General features: G+C 36.9%; 1 protein-coding gene across 4 annotated transcripts in view; it reads left to right on the top strand.

The window, feature by feature from the left end:
• grb14 (growth factor receptor-bound protein 14) overlaps positions 1-18,450 on the top strand; it is an 85,956-nt gene that overhangs the window by 34,564 nt on the left and 32,942 nt on the right. Inside the window, exon 1 of one of the 4 annotated variants that reach the window (XM_081368345.1) lies at positions 10,240-10,363. The exons of the other annotated variants lie outside the window; for them this stretch is intronic. Within the exon in view, the coding sequence (XP_081224471.1) occupies positions 10,301-10,363 (63 nt within the window). The 5' untranslated portion in view covers positions 10,240-10,300. Of the gene's footprint in view, positions 1-10,239; positions 10,364-18,450 lie in introns of those variants that run through there. 4 annotated transcript variants of the gene reach the window in all.

Genomic DNA, 18,450 nt, shown 5'->3' with positions numbered 1-18,450 from the left:
TTGAGAAGACGATATTTTCAGCGCTGCAAATCCACTTGGATGCATTTCAAAAGGATGAGGACTTGTGCTGGAATTCATATTTGGAAAAACCCACTCCATCGTTACTGTTCGTATCTCTGTGTATCTAGCGTTGAGGAAGATCTGGAGCTGACGTTCAGATCTAGTAATAGGCGTTTAGCTTAAAACTAACCGTTTTCAGACTCTTTGAGTCATTAGGTGATGTGCAATGTATATTATGAGAATATGAATGTGTTTTTTTGACATTGGATGCATGTAAAGCTATTGTAGGAGACCACAAAAACTAAATTAGGAACCTTTAAGATTGCATAATAAAAAAAAATGTAAATGGCAAAAGCTCATACCAGTGTTATTTGTATAGAATATATTGAATTAGTTTTGAATATTAGAATTAATTTTGTTGTGTTTGGCAATTTTGTTGTGAGAGAAGCAAATGATGACAAAAGGTAAATTTTGAACCGTTTAAGTTTCTGTAACACATATTCATGGCATTGTGTGTTGAATATATAATTCCACATGCATTGTAGAACACAGACGATTTGTCCATCAGAAGTCTTATCTCAGCTTCTCGTCTCTCATCTCTCTTATCGCTGTAATAGTTAAAAAGGCACTCTGGCTCATATCGTCTTATGGCGATTATGTAAGCCTGAACCACGGCCGAGCAAATTACAGCTTCATTCAGCACGACTCAACACTGCCCATTATAGTTCAAGGACCAGGGGTTACTCCTTCCCCCGACACTGACTTGGAACATGCTGCTATATTTCAAGGCAACGGACAAGGTATTATTAGCCATAAATGCTATCGCTCCCTCGTTCTGCGCACCACCGTTTGGCCTTGCTTTATTTGCTGAGTTGGCTTAATTTGTCTTCCCAAGACAGAATGTAACTTTGCGAATACCCAGCTCTCCTTTCAAGCACTTTAAGCGCAAACAGACGTGATGTGTCTTCCTGGCCAGGCGTGTTCCCGCTCACTGTACTTCCCCTTTCTCACGTCGCACATCTTGGAGAGTAACGCTCACATGTAAATGAGACATTTTGCTCCAGTGTGCCGAAAACAATGCGTGCAGTGTTTAATTACACACAGTGAGCCTCATTCATGACCATTCAACAGTAGTTCAACAAATATCTGTGCAAAACATTAATAAAACCATTTTAAAGAATGATTTTATGAACGATTTACACACGACATGGTTCTGCTCGTGTTCTGTGAATAAGGTCCAGTGATTCTACGCATCTGGTGGTGAAATTAATACTTTTAGTCAGCAAGGGAACATTACTGTATATTGATCAAAAGTGACAATAAAGACCATTTCCAAAGATATATTTCAAATATGTTTTTTTTTTTCATCTTTCTTATCACAGTTTGCTTTCTCAATTGACGTTATTTAGTTATTAATATCACACACACTCATACAGTTGGGTTTCCATGTTTTATGGAGACTTTCCATAGACATAATGGCCGCATTTACATTACATGGTAAGAAAAAATCGGATTTGGGTCACTTGAACCATGTGCACAGATCGGATATGACCCACATATGAATGAGGCCACCTCATGTGCAAATAAACCAAAAGTGTAAACAAAATAAACATTGTAAAAAAGCATTTGGTCCTTAAAATGGTCCTAATCAACTATTTATTAAGCAAAATGTGATCTGATTAATGCGCTGAGTTACAACATTGCTTGGCAAAAATAAGCAACCTACAGTTATACTATTACTTGCTAGAAGAATGGTTGGTAACACTTTATTTTACAGTGTCCTTGTTACATATGTTACATGTACTTACCATAGTAATAACAGTAAATTATGCATAATTACATGCAACTAACCCTCAACCAAATCCTAATCCTACCCTAACCCTATAGTAAATACATGTAGTTTCTTAATATTACTTAAATATATAATTACACTGCAACAATGACACCTTAAAATAAAGTTTAACCGAATGGTTTGGTTATTTTATGTAATAAACTAGTGCTCATAAGATGCAAGAAGCGTCTTAAAGGAGGTTTGTGAATGACAATTGATGGTCGAGCCATCATTAAGAAGAGTGGGAGAGAAACAAGATCCTTGAAAAGAGAGAAAAAGACCCATCTAGAGAGACACGCTGCAGTTTTGTGGATTCTCGGCAGACAGACACATGGCCTGCAGACGCTTTAAGCTCATGACTCAGAGAGAGGGGCTATCTGTGTCCCGCTCCGGCAAGCCTGCGTGTCCTACACATGTCTGGAGACGTGATACATGATCCCAGAACTGCCATCCAGAACAAGGCCTTAAGAATCTCATCTGGAATCTGCCCCAGATTCTCCTCTCAGCGTTTTACACTCCTTCACAGTGTCTGCGAGCCTGCTTCGTACTGTGTTTGTTAGGGTAAGCATCATTAGTTCTACACTGCAAAAAGGGATTTTCTTACTTCTTCGGGTTATTTTTTTTCCAGCACAAATATCTTAATATTCTTAAATATAGATACATTTACATGAGAAGCAAGATGACATCTTGACATGTCAGAAAAAAAATTCAATTGCAGCTCCAGTAATATTGCTTATGATGGTGGTGTCATTTTCTGCAATGACTTTTAGTTTTCTATGTGGATTTTGAGCGCTAGAGTTTTTTGAGTGTCCACCAAAGCATTTTTTTTCCAGAGGCTAGCATATTTTTCCAATTGTCTTCAATATGAGTGCCGCGTTTTTAAAACGGCAGCAGCGTGACCTGTTAACACAAATATCTAATCAGCCAATCACATGGCAGCATTTAGGCATGTAGACATGGTCAAGACAACCTGCTGAAGTTCAAACTGAGCATCAGAATGGGGAAGAAAGGTGATTTAAGTTACTGAACGTGGCATGGTTATTGTATTTCAGAAACTACTGATTTACTGTGATTTTCATGCACAGCCATCTGGGTTTACAGACAATGGTCCAAAAAAGAGAAAATATCAAGTGAGCGCAAGTGCTGTGGGTGAAAATGCCTTGTTGATGCCAGAGGTCAGAGGAGAATGACCAGACTGGTTCGTGCTGATAGAAACTTAGGCCTTGTGTCCACCAAAGCGTTTTTTTCACGCGGCTGGCGTATTTTTTCAATCGTTTTCAATGGGAGCGCCACGTTTTTAAGCGCCATGAGCGCAACGATGTGCTGAGCGTTTTTTTCCACGCTGAAGCGCTGATCCCTCTGCGTTTTTTACAGGTCCCTGAGAGTTGAAGAATGTTCAACTTTGGGTAAAACGCAGCGCTCATCACTGTCACTTTTTACCCAGCCGTCCAATCACAGTGGAGATGGGGCGGGACTAATACCACACTGACAAACCGCCACATTCTGCCTGTACAACGTCAAAGATGACAACAACAAGCATAATAACGGAACAAAATAATTTAAAACAAGAGCCAGAGCAAATACTTTATAATCTATTGATTTTTTTTATATAGAAACAACACAGAAACAAACGATCTGTGAAATTAGATATTAGCAACACTTTCGCGGATATTCCGTATCATAACGAGCACAGCGTCTCAACTGAGAAAAATGCTGCACTGCCAAAACCCTCTCAAGACACACGGCCTTAAGGCAACAGTAACTCTGCAGAAGAGCGTCTCTCAACAAGCAACACGTTGAATCTTGAAGCGAATCTTGACACTCCTGTTAGCGAACAATAGGAAACTGAGGCTACAATTTACACAGGCTCACCAAATCTGGACAATAGAAGACTGGAAAAGCGTGCAACATTCAGGTGGTCAGGTCAGAATTTGGCGTAAATAACATGAAAGCATGGATCCATCCTGTCTCGTATCAGCGGTTCAGGCTGCTGGTGTAGTGGTGTGTTGGATATTTTCTTGACACACTTTGGGCCTCTTAGTACCAGTTGAGCATCGTTTAAACGCCACGGCCGACCTGAGCTTTGTTGCTGACCATGTCCATCCCTTCATCACTGTACTCGTCTTCTGATGGCTACTTCCAGCAGGATAACGCGTCATGTCACAAAGCTCAAATGATCTCTTGATAGAATCAAAACTTGATTCTTGATCATGACAATGAGTTCACTAAACTCAAACGGCCTCCACAGTCACCAGATCTCAATCCAGTAGAGCAGCTTTGGGATGTGGAGGAACTGGAGATTCACATCATGGATGTTCAGCTGACAAATCTGCGTGATGCTTTCATGACAATATGAACCAGAATCTCTGAGGAATGTTTCCAGCATCTTTTTGAATCTGTGCCACGAAGAATTAAGGAAGTTCTGAAGGCAAAAGGGGGTCCAATCTGGTACTAGCAAGGTGTACCTAATAAAATGACCAGTGAGTGTGTGTGTGTTTTGAATGAGCAAGATGTCAATGTGTGTATCACCAGCTCTACCACAGTGCTCTGTTGTTTGGCTCTCAGGGACGGTCAAGGCCGCTGTGTCTGAGTCGGTCAGTGTTTTGAGAATCGAAGAGACTGTCTTATCAGTAGCTTCAGTCATTTCAATTATTATTTGTATTTTTTTTCTCCATTTCTGTGATAAGTTGTAGCGCCTGGCTGTCTGAGCTACCACTGCCCACAGCTGATAAAGACACCGAGCCGCTCTCGCTCTCTCTGTCTCTGGTCAGTGCCGTGGAGGATGAGGGAATGATGGAATCCTGTCCTGATCTTAACAGCTCGTGGAGCTTGTGTGGACATGCTGGATGAACACAGTCTGACTGCAGATATTGTGCTTGATAAGTGAGAGTGGGATTAGAAAACTGAGTGTGTGTGTGTGTGTGTGTGTGTGTGTGTGTGTGTGTGTGTGTGTGTGTGTGTGTGTGTGTGTGTGTGTGTGTGTGTTTATGGGGGATGGTGTTAGAATACGTGTGTGTGTGTGTGTGTGTGTGTGTGTGTGTTATGGGGGATGGTGTGAGGAACACATCTCTGGTTCTCAAATGGTTTTGCTTCAGGACTCAGATTTCACATATTGGACATGGAGTGGTGACTCAACCACAGTACTAGAAATGTTTATTGTACAGTGGTACAAAAATGTCTTTAAAACAAGTAATATTACTTCAAATTGCATAGGCCCAACAATATGCAAAAGTATTAATATGACGTAGTCTACATGGGAAAATTGACCATTTTAAAATTGCATTATTAGCAGCAGAAGTGTGAAATTCAATGTTTTCATGCAGGGCTGTAACTAATGAATATGTTGATAATAAGTCTGTTTATTGTTTCTTTAATTATTCAGGGTTTTTGTTTTTTATTTCTGGGTTTATAAAAGCATGATATTTTACATCCTAATATTAGAACAGCTCACTCAGTGAATTCTTTGAAGACTTGTTTGCTGTTAGAACACGCTGAATTTCTAACATTTAGAGATAAGAATACAACCATTTAATGCAAGTTATGCGCTGATGAAACTGACCTCTGAAAGACAGCAGAAGTCCATCCATTAAAGCGCCTGACACGACAGCCCACATGAAACTCTTTTTTTTCTTTCCTTTCTATAATGTTATGGTGGGTTTTTCAGCACTGTAGAAGGTTTTAAATATTCCATCCATCCATCTTCTTCCGCTTATCCGGGGCCGGGGGGGGCAGTCTAAGTAGAGACACCCTGACTTCCCTCTCCCTAGACACTTCCTCCAGCTCTTCCGGGGGAATACCGAGGCGTTCCCAGGTCAGCCAGGGAGACATAATCTCTCCAGCGCGTCCTAGGTCTTCCCCGGGGTCTCCTCCTGGTGGGATGTGCCTGGAACACCTCCCCGGGAAGGCGTCCAGGAAGCATCCAGGACAGATGTGGAGGAGCAGCGGCTCTACTCTGAGCTCCTCCCGAGTGACCGAGCTCCTCACCCTATCTCTAAGGGAGCGCCCAGCCACCCTGCGGAGAAAGCTCATTTCGGCCGCCTGTATCCGGGATCTTGTCCTTTCGGTCATGACCCACAACTCATGACCATAGGTGAGAGTAGGAACGTAGATTGACCGGTAAATCGAGAGCCTCGCCTTGCAGCTCAGCTCCTTCTTCACCATGACAGACCGGTACATCGACCTCGTTCCTGCAGAAGCTGCACCGATCCGTCTGTCAATCTCCTGTTCCGTCCTTCCCTCACACGTGAACAAGACCCAGAGAAGTGGGCAAGCCACCCTTTTCCGACCGAGAACCATGGCCTCGGACTTGGAGGTGCTGATCCTCATCCCAGCCGCTTCACACTAGTGTTGCTTTCGTCAACGAAAATAATGACTAAATATCGTCGTCGACGAACCTTTATCACGTGACGAAAACGAGACGAGACGCAACGTAAATGCTGGTCATGTGACGATGACTATAATTAAATGTATAATGCAATATTGTTGATGAATAAAAACCAGACTAAATGTGACCCTGAATCACAAAACCAGTCATATGTCGCACTGGTATTTTTGTGGCAATAGCCAACAATACATTGTGTGGGTCAAAATTATAGATTTTTCTTTTATGCCGATTTTTTTCTTTTTAAGTAAAGATCATATTCCATGAAGATATTTAATAAATTTCCTACCGTAAATATATAAAACATTTAGTTTTGTGAGTGAATGCAGCACAATCGTGAACATAAATGCACAACTTTAAAGGAGATTTTCTCAATGTTTTTTTTGCACCCTCAGATTCCAGATTTTCAATACTTGTATCTCGGCTAAATATTGTCCTATCCTAACAAACCATACATCAATGGAAAGCTTATTTATTCAGATTTCAGATGATGTATACATCTCAATTTGAAAATGTTGACCTATATGACTGGTTTTGTGGTCCAGGGTCACAGATGTGGTTTACAAAATAAAAACTATGCTAAAATTTCTCTTCATTTTCGTCGACCAAAACGAGATGAGACGAAATGTTATAACGTTATTTCGTCTCGTTTGGTCGCGTTATTATTGTTATTTTGCAGTATTTCTGTTTCCTGCGCAGACGCAGACGACGTCACTTCCTCAAGTGCCACTCGCGGCATTATTTAGAAGATGCGGCTGCGGTGAGTTAGCGTAAACGACAACAAACAAAGTTAAGTCTGACACAGAGAAAGGGAACGATGGCCGGCCAACCGGGGTTCGTGTTTGGGAGAAAAAGAAGAAACGACATTTGTAAAAAACTTTCATTACATAGAAGTGGAAAAGAAAACAGAATGTGTTGTGGAAAAAGATGGGGAGAAATGCGGCCACAAAATCACAGGAAAAAAAACACCACGAACCTTAAGAGACAAGTGTACTTCTAATGTGTTTGGTTGGTAAAATAATTTAATATGTTGTAAATTCAAATCAGAGCGTCTTCCGTGTCTGAATGGATGTATTCTTGAGTTTATAAGGAAACAATAATATAATAAGATGGGTTTGGCTAAAAGAAAATGTTGGTTTCGTCTATACTACTAGGTACTTATACTATATTGATTGGGTTAAATAGAATTGCATTACTAAAAAGAGACTAAAATACAATTTTAGAAGAATAAATGTCATCAGCTTTCGTCAACTAAAACTAGATTAAAATGTCATCAGTTTGTCATCAGTAAAACTAGATGAAAATAGTCATGGATAATTCTGACTAAAATTAGACTAAAATGCTCAGACTTTTAGTCGACTGAAACTTGACTAGACTAAAAAGAGTACGAACGTGACTAAAACTAATAAAAACTAAAATGACATCTTGACACAAAGACTTGACTAAAACTAAAATTAAAACAGCACTACTTCACACTCGGCTGCAAACCGTCCCAGTGCACGCTGAAGGTCCTGGTCTGATGAGGCCAACACGACAAGACGAAACCGTGTGTTCCCCAAACCGGACACTCTCCGGCCCCTGGCTGCGCATAGACATTCTGTCCATAAAAATTATGAACAGAACCGGTGGCAAAGGGCAGCTGTATTTTATTAATTAATAATGAAATTCGTTGTTGATTATTTTCATGCTCTTGACAGCCAATATTTCACCACACAAAATCCATGTTTATTTTAATTGCAAGTGAACCCGTATAACCCATAATCTGGGTTATTGTTGTTTTTCCTGTGAAGATTCGTTCATGGTTTTTGAGCATGAGGGCATGTCACACAACCTGTTTACTGGAGAGTTAGATTGAGAGTAAACAAAGAGAGTTTGACAAAGAAAAGATAGGAGAGGCATTTTGTTTATTTTATTTACTTTACTTTTTATTTGATTTTTTTTTTTTTTTTCATATTTGGAAACCCTGCTGTATAATGTTGTGATGTCTAAACTCACTTTTAAGCAAACAAACTATTAATTTTAGTGAGTTTAAATAGTTGACTCAAAAGTTAAAATTTGCTGTTCATTTACCCACCCTCAGGCCATTCAAGATATACAGTAGTTGTAAATTTTATTCAGTAGAACAGTAAAGAATATTTTTAGCTAAACAAACAAAATGAATACCCATGACTCCTGACGACATATTGAGGTCATATGAAGCATACGATCGTACGACATACGAGTGCAAGAGACTGAACATTATTTACCACATTATTACCTGTAATCCACAGCCTCAGCAAACAGTAACAGCAAATTTTCTTTTTTGGATGAACTATCCCTTTAATATTGGCCATGTATTGGTTATCAACATGCCTTTATTGCTTATCGGTATCAGTAGATTGTCAATATCAGTGCAGTCATAATTCATACAGCACAGGCCTCGCAGTGTGTCAGTCTTGTGTTTTCTGCATGCGCATGCATGTAACTTGAGACTCCTCGATAACACCTCCCTCTCCTTCTCCAGCCGTGAGTTTTGAGTTCATGTCAGCACTCCTCTTTCACTTACTGAAATGTAAAAGAGTTACACAGTCAGTTTCAGTACAGAACTTCATACGAGAGAGCACGTCAATGCATGACAGGCCTATCAATACAGTGATTCCTGTAGCTCAGAGCATGGAGCTAGAAATCAGCCTTATGAATAGGCCTCAGTTGTTTTTATTTATTTATTTATATTTTTATATATATTTATTTATTTACTAAATAAATTTAATTGCTTTTAAATGAGCTCCAATTTTTTTATTTTTTTATTTATTCATGCATTTATTTATTCATTCATTTTATTTATTTGCTAGTCTTTCAAATTATCATAAATTGTTTTATTTATGTTCGCTTTTGTTTATTTATTTATCCATTTATTTATTTACCTGTCTTTTAAATTAGCTTCAAATTTATTTATTTATTTATTTGCTAGTCTTTCAAATTAGATGCAACTGTTTTATTTCAAATCTCTTTTTTATTTATAATTAATTTATTTATTCATGTATTTATTTATTCATTTATTTGCTTTATAAATTAGCTTTTAATTCAATTCACTTGTTTGTTTGTTTATATATATATATATATATATATATATATACTTGTCTTTAAAATTGGCTTTATTTATTTATTTGCTAGTCTTTCAAATTATTTTAAACTGTTTTATTTATATTCGCTTTTGTTTATTTATTTATTTACCTGTCTTTTAAATTAGCTTCAAATGTATTTATTTATTTGCTAGTCTTTCAAATTATATGCAACTGTTTTATTTCAAATCTCTTATTTATTTATTTATTTATTTATTTATTTATTCACTCACTTACTATAGTCTTTCAGATTAGCTTCTATTTTTATTTTATTTAATTTTTTTCTGTTCTTTAAGCCTGGATCAAAATTTTACCTGCATCATGAAATCGTTTTGTCAATGTTAAGTTAACAGAAATAAGAAAAACATCTTCCCACGTCCTGATGAGGACGTTCATATGAAAGCGTAAGAAAGTTGATATGAATGTTGTTATGGAGTCTGATTAGGAGTCGATGCGTCGTGGGATTTCTGCACTCTAAAAGCGTCTTGTCCTGGAGGGCTGGTTAACCCTGTAACACTAGGGTTGTAATGTCACCAAATAACTCTTAATGTTCACAAAGCCAGGAATAGTTTTTGCTGTCCTCAGCTCTTTATTGGGAGACTATCTCCAGTGGAGGTCACATCATTTGCCGTGAGATAAAGTTATAGTTTTTCTCAGACCTCCCTGATCTTCTAACTATACTCCTTTTTGCGGCTATTTTATCAGGAGTTTTTATTAGAATGTGGAGCTTTTTCTGCAGGAAAAAAAAAAAACACTTTCTGAGTTCCCAAGGCCACAGAAGGATGAGTCTAGAGGAGAACACATCTCTCTGCGAGTCTCACACGGACGGCGTCCCCCGGACGGAAAGCAGACTCCAGAGTTTTATCAAAGATTATAAAGAGCAGGCATTAACGTTCACTAACTTCGCGGCTACAGCTGTTTATTAACACATAAAGGTCACTCAGAGAAACAGCAGATCTGAAGGTGATCCGTGCCGAGGACAGAAGCATGAATTTCCACGCCAGAAGAGTCACGTTGCCCGCTATCACGCCTCTCTGCCTGCAGAAAAGGGTATGAACATTTATTATTTATGTGTTTTTTTACAGAAACATTACATTAATTGGTAATGCGAGAGGTATAATCGTTATTTGAACAATAACATTGTGTAATTCCTCAGTGGAGAGGCTGCAGACAAAACCCTCGGTCTTCATTTCTCATTGTGTATTAGTAGGCGAACACTTACAGTGAAAAGTTTGAAAACGTTTGACAGAATTTATGTTTCTCATTTCGATCAAAAGTAAATTCAATTTAAATAGGAAAAAATATATGTGTAAAATATAAATATATATATATGTGACCCTGGATTGCAAAACCAGTCAGGAGTCGCACGGCTATATTTGTGGCAATAGCCAACAATACATTGTATGGGTCAAAATGATCGATTTTTCTTTTATGCCAAAAATAATTAGGATATTAACTAAAGATCATGTTCCATGAAGATATTTAGTAAATTTCCTACTTTAAATATATAAAACATTTATTTTTGTGAGTGAATGCAGCACAATAGTGAACATAAATGGACAACTTTAAAGGCGATTTTCTCAATGTTTAGATTTTTTTGCAACTTTTTTTTTTTTTTTTTTAAATTTTCAAATAGTTGTATCTCAACCAAATATGGTCATAACCATACATCAATGGAAAGCTTATTTATTCAGCTTTTTCAGATGATGTATAAATCTCAGTTATCCAAAAATTGACCCATGTGACTGGTTTTGTGGTCCTGGGTCACACACACACACACACACATATATATATATATATATATATATATATATATATATATATATATATATATATATATATATATATATTTTAGATAGTTTAAAGCTGGAATCTAGCCAAAAAAATCAGCTCAAACATAAACAGGTTTTCATTTGTGTTCATTTTGGTCACTACCTTATTCCCATCTTTCCACATGTGTTCTTTACGAGTTTTTATTACTTTACTATTGTTATAATTAGTGGAAAATAATCATAATAAAGAATAAGCAGGTGTGTCCAAACTTATGTTCCCCTGCTAATTCATCGAACCCTTCATACTTGGTTTTTGATGAATTTCACAACACTGATGCTAATGTGAAAAAACAACAACTTTGTATCCAAAACCATTAAGTTGCATTTATTTCAAAAGATCGATCATAGTGTCAGTGTTGCAACATTCCCCGGCAAATCACTTTTGGAAGTGGATCCAGGTCATTGCATATTATAGCTTGTTTTATATGAACTCAGAGCTCCTTTTTTTTTCTTTTTTTTTTTGCATTTGGAATATAGAGAATCGTTTTAAACACCTGTATATGTCACTGACAGGGAGTTCCTATCTCCTCATCGTTGTTGTCATCACCGTATCCGTTGGCAAAAGACACACTCTCGGACAGGCTGAGATGTGTTAAACAATGGCCTGACTGTAGTGTGCTGCTGAAAATACTGCCAATCTGACAGCTTGTGGAAGTGCTCTCGGAAAAGCCACGGTGATAAAATGACATTTGTGCGAGAGCTGAGGAAAGGTCGAGCACAATGCTGGAGGTGTGTTAACATGTGAGCCGCTCTCTGCAGATCTTCATATGCGCGATTGTGGATGGGAATAGTTTGGCTGTTCACATGATACATGCCAAGTATATTACTTGCAAGAGTGAGTGCTTTCATTAGTATTCATAGGTATGCAGGCATGTAAATGTGCTTCTAGCACAAATAAAAGGGTTTACATTTTAACCTCTCAAAATGTTTTATCACCTGAAGGGTTTATGTTTTAGTTCCTGTCAAAACGTTGATGTTGTATAATTCAGTGCCGGTTAAACATGCCAACTGACCTTTCAAGTTTTACTGTATGGCTGTGTACGGACACTTTACACAGTGACTTTAAGTTGTTTTTTTAAAAAGGTAAATTATTTTTACATTCTTCCTTTGAAACACTGTCTAAATGACATTGCCACGCAGTTTGGAAAAGCATGGAATTTGATTTGAGGAATTTCCAGGTCTGGAAAAGTATGGAAAAAAGAAAGCAGCGCATGTAAAAATATTTGCATTTCCAGACTATTGCCCCTATTTAGTTTTCTATAATAGGAAAGTTGTTTAGTGATTCTTTACTGATTGTCAAACACGATTGAATGGATTCAAGATGCACTTTTTCATTATGCAAAAATGCAGGTTATACTGTAAGTGTAAAATGGTTTCTTCTCGTTATATTCTTAGCACTGTATTACAGAGCCTCTAAAACAACCTTTGCAAAAATAAAAAAAATATGCATATTAGCAACTTAGCATATAGGACAATACACACTGAGCCACGGCTATTGTGCCATCAGCCCATTTCGCGGTGTGGTTTCTCCGCCGCCACAGAGTGTGTGTTAAAGCAGACCTAAGGCCTTGAAATATGACACACTGCCCTAACGAAAGCCAAATTTTGAACACTTTATTTTACAGTACCAGTCTTTTTTTAGACCCTTGAACTTGGCAAATAGGACAATGCACACAGCCATATTGAGCCATCAGCCCATTTCGTGTCATGGTTTCTCCGCCGCCACAGAGGATGCGTTAAATTAGACATTAGGCCTTGATATTAGAGCCCAATTTTGAGCAAATAGATCTCTATTAATTCACGTGCATCCATACTCTAATTTTCTTCATATAGTAAGATGGCAGTGAAGCACAAGGAAATATTAAAGTATATATAAAACTAGAAATTGTAATGCGCATGCATGCAAAAAAAAAAAAAAAACGTTCGTATGTGACTAGTTTTTCAAGGGCATGAAAAAGTTTCTCTTGTGCAGGCAAAAGTCTGTATATTTTTATTTATTTAATTATTTTTTTATTTTAGAATAGAATAGAATAAATCTTTATTGTCCACCAGGGTGGAAATTTTTCTTTGGCTCACCAAACATGTAAAACAGATAAACATACAGACAACATCTCAAACATAATAAAATAAAGATATAATGAAAAATATCATAATGAAAATAAATATACATTAAGATAACTACTCATTTGTTGTTGTCACTTGGTTTGGTTAAGAATACTAATGGCATTTGGGATAAAATATTTTTTTTAAATACTTTTAGCCAGAGGCACTCTGTATTAGGGGTTCTATATGTTGTCAACAAACCCCTAAACATATGTACAGATGACTGTACTATATACCAAGCTGAATTTAATGTTGTATGAAGCATGGAATTTTGAAATGGAAAATGTGTAGGAACCCTGTGCAGCTCATTTGCATAAACTCTGCTCAACTTCTCACATTTCCAAAGGTCGCTGTCACTCATGTTGCCCAAATAGCAAACACTCACTGAAAGACTTCTTATGCTGTTCAGCAGCGGTGACCTCACTGAACTCAGATGACCTTTAAGCTTGTATTTATTTATTAATTGTTTATTTAATAATTAAGTTAATACATATTTTAAGACTTTTAAATTTGCTCCATTTATCTGTATTTATTAACTAATCTTTCAAATTAGCTTCAATAGTTTTAATTTAATTCTATTTATTTATTCATTCATTCATTTATTTAATCATTCATTCACTAAACCTTCAAATTAGCTTAAATAGTTGTAATTTGATTCCCTTTATTTGTTTCTTTGTTTATTTATTTATTCACTAATCTTTCAAAATACAGTAGCTAGTAGCAATAGTTTTAATTTGATTCTGTTTATTCATTTGTTTATCTATTGATCGATTTATTTGAGCTTTTTAATTAATTAAAGGCACTTTGTTCTGGCACTTTGTTCAATTTTTAAGTTGATTAAAAATCTAAAAAGTATTGTCTCTGTACAAATAATTACATTAGTTCTTGATATTGATATTTATTAATAAAAAGAGAGAAAATAAATTATTTCTGGTAGCTTTGCCACTGCAATCCGCTGTCAGTGTCAACACACCTTGTTGCATACTGTGTGTGCATTGAACAATTAATCATAAATAAAGCAAGCAGAATACAATTTTTTCTAAACTTTGCTCTCGTCAAATATATTGAGCATTTTGAAGTGACTTTATATGTAATATTACAAGTATGCATGCATGGGTAATGACAGCATTGCTTTTTAAAAGCACAGTGAAGATCACATATACGCAGTGGTGTAGTGCAGGGTATACGCCGGTATACGGCGTATACCCACTTCTTGTTCAGTCGGCATTGCGTATACCCACTTCTAAATCCCCTCTGATGTGCGTGTGAAAACACCCAGTCAGGGTCGTACCCACCATTGAGGTCCCCGAGGTCCGGACCTAATTGTTTTTAGTTTAGCCTATATAATGAAAGTTTTGAAATAATTGCCTAATATTAACTCTAATTTGGTGCTGCAATGATTTGCCCATCACGACGATAACCGACCTTCTCATCTGAGCTGCTTCAGCACTCAAACACCCGCTCGTCAATGTCAAAATGTTTGAGACCAATCAAAGCAAGCGGGATTTATGTTCACTCACAGAAGCGCGAGCCCAACGCGACGCTTCACGCTTGAGTTAACGATAATACAAGTAGCTAAACTGAACAGCTGTTTTTCGATCGAAGTTTTAAATGACCGACAGAAATAAACAGTTTGATCAAAGACAGTGGAAACTATAAGCTCAATTTAACAACACAAGCACCATATTAAATATATTGCCATTATTATTATAAAAACAATGTATAAATGTATTTGTATAACGTTACCTCGAATGTATTTGAATATTTCCCCAGTATCAGCACTTAGACTCACTGTTTCACTGTTTGTATCACTCCGCTTGTCTGTGTTTGCGCAACTTGCATCATTAAGCCAGAAGGTGGCACACGTGACTGTCTTTATGAATGAGCAATTGAACCATTGATTAAATGAACATATTAGTCCAAAAACATTGATTAATTTAGGAAAGAAAAAGTAGCTGAAACTGATCTTTGATACTCATATAAATTGCTCATATGCCTCTGGTCTGGACTGCATTGGCGTTTGTTTGAAATGTAACATCTATGCAAAATAATCCTTGAACCATTTCCTATTTAAGGCCATTCCCGTTTCGAATATGTGATTGTGTATTGTCAACAATAAGCATAAACATTCTGCATTTCCATTTTGTAGTGTGGATCATTCATTGCGACATTTAAACTGATTCTCATGTTTAAAAATATCTGATAAAATACTTCATGCTACTGCCCACTGACATGCTTTTAAAGCTACTGTTGTCCATTTATTTTGGCCTTCAAAACACCTTAAAATGCACATGTCGAGATCAGGAAAATCTATATTTTCTCAAGGGGGCATGCCCCCGAACCCCCCTAGCAAAATAATTTTTGGGACCTCGGTTTTTATAAAACCCTGCGTATGGCCCTGCACCCAGTAAAGACAGTGTTGCAGTGATCCCTTGAATAGTCGTCCAATTTTCATGTGGATGGACTAAGGAATAGTCACTCAAAATTCATAATTATTTAGTATTAATAAATAATTAAAAGCCAGTATTAATTACAAAAACTGCACCTCTTCTGTGGCTAATATTAATTTTATAATGATCCTTTTTCTGTGAAGTCAAGCAGCAAAAGTTAAGTGATAATGTGTAAATACTATACTGGCCCATTTTGGGGTGAACTTATTTGCAAGACTATCTTACATCACTGTTTATAACACAGAGCGTTCATCCTTTCCTGGGGCGCTTAAAAAAATTTGAGGCATAAATTAAGAGTATACCCACTTCTCCAGGTACCACTACATCACTGCATATACGTATCTGCAAATGCATCAGAAATGGAAAAGACTAGTAAATGTGTGAATTGACTGATACAAATGAGATAAAGCGGCATGGATGGATGATGGATGGAAGGAACGCGAGGTAGATGTGAAGCTCTGTGTTTCTGATAGCACTGCAGCTGCAGAACAGCAGTTCAAGGTTCATTCAGGCTGCTGATCGGCTCTTTATGTTCCCGTCCTTGAGCCAGCGAGTCTCATGCTGTCTTTAGTTGTGTCACAATATTTATGAGCCGAGCGCACATGAACCAGAATCTAGAATTACTAGTAAGAATCCCAGGCTTACCGGGATAGGTTGGGTGAGGTCAGTTAAAAATCATGGTGAAAACAAATTTGTATGTGTGAATTTCGACTATACTTTATTTTATTGTATTGTTGATGGAAAGAAGCATTGTGCTGTTTTTTTGGTTTTGTTTTTTATTCCAACAAAAAGCATATAATACATGCAGTATTTTGTTTTATGAAAAACTGGAAGCGTTTTTCACAAGGAGACTTGAGTGTTTCATTGAAGTACATCTCACGTTTCTCCTAAAATTCTCCTAAAATAAAAATGGACGCAAATGAGTCAGTTGTTTGGAGATTAATGTGGAAAGCATAACTACATACATTTATTTTGTTAGAGTTTGATGAGAAATGTTTGAGGTCCTATTGAGATCTATTGCAGACTTTGGCATCTTGCTGAAACTAAGCACAATTTGAGACAGTGAGATGATCGCTTGTAAAAGGAGACACATGTAAGATTAAATCTGAGAAACAGGAGACTTCAGCAAAGTCTCCATTTAAACTACAAACTTTAATCCTGTTTCCGTCTGAAACAATTGAGATAGTATAGTGCTAGTGAGATAGTGTGTGCCTCACACTAGGCCCCAACTTGCATTTTCTCCTTAAAGATTTTTTAACTCGGAAACACTAACCTCCACATCGACTTTATTTTTTACTAATCCAAACGAATGTTTGCTAAGAGTTCATTTTGTGTGCTAGTCTCACATGGTGGTTTTAAATTCTTTTATCTGTTCACTAAAGGTTAATAGTAACCTTTTACCTGTCATTCCTGTTCGTTATAGAACTGATTTTAAAATCCTTATTGGTTTTTAAATCCTTCAACGGACTGGCACCTTCTTATTTGTCAAGCCTTTTGTCCATACACAAGCCATCGAGATCTCTCAGATCTTCAGATCATAGGCTGCTGACTGTTCCAAGGGCAAGACTAAAAATGAGAGGGGATCGGGCTTTCTCTGTTATTGCCCCCAATTGTGGAATAGCCTCCCACTGTGTATTAGAACTGCTCAAACACTCTCTGATTTTGAATCTAAGCTAAAAACGTATAATGTATTATAGTTTATATTGTTTTTGTTTGTTCTTTGTGTGAATGGTATTATAATTTGTAGTAGTGTAAAGCACTTTGGTCAACTCTAAGTTGTTTTAAACTGTGCTATAGAAATAAACTTGACATTCCTAAATTGCATTAGAAAATCTGACAAATCTTTGCATGAGAAAAATCTTTGTAAAGTCTCAATGTTGTGCATGGATTTACACTGAATAAACGCAGACCTCTTTAAAGCAAATCAAACAGTGGTCTGAATACAATTCACTTTAAAATCAAATCTAAATTTTGCGTGTACCAGGTCTTAGAGGCCGTTGATTCAGAATGCATTTTTGCATTCTACAGTGCTGCTTTTCCATTGTTATTCATACACTAGATTGACATCTTTATATTGCCCTGCACACATTATTTCCACATTGATCGACATGATATGAAAACTCACCGTATCTTTTTTCTAAATGCATAATGTAGATCTTATGGTAAACAATTCATCCATGCATATGTTGCATTTTTAGAAAAAGTTTGACCTTGTAATGGTTCATCAGAATGTCACGCAGGATTCATCTGCGTCCGCCTTTAAAGTGGTCATGACATGGATTTTTAATATGTTCCTTGAGGTTCAATTACAATTGTAATAAAAAAAAAACATATATGCGATATATGTAAGTGATATTGACATCCAGCCGGTGGTTCTCTTAAAATAACCTCTGACAGGATGATGAGGATGAGGTCTTGATCAGCCTGAAGAAGGTTATTTTAAGAGAACCACCGGCTGGATGTACATTATCCCGCTTATTACACGGCTACTTGCCACATAAGTAAATAATTAGACACGAAATATTGATCTGAGTTGAAATATTTTATTATGTCTTTAAACGCAAAGCTTCCGCGGAGAGAGACGTTGCAGCGGCAAGTTCAAACTAAACGTACATTTAAGAGATACGTATATACAGTCATTCATATCACTTATTACACAGCATTTCGCCACATAAATACTTATGGGGATAATATATATTGATTTCAGATTAAACTGTTTTAAAATCGTACAGTATAATCCAACAGTGTACAA

Source organism: Scardinius erythrophthalmus (genome assembly GCF_964197995.2).
Source record: "Scardinius erythrophthalmus genome assembly, chromosome: 6".
NCBI classification, from domain to species: Eukaryota; Metazoa; Chordata; class Actinopteri; order Cypriniformes; family Leuciscidae; genus Scardinius; species Scardinius erythrophthalmus.
Note: the sequence above shows the minus strand (reverse complement) of the source record. Positions and strands in the feature narration are given on the sequence as shown.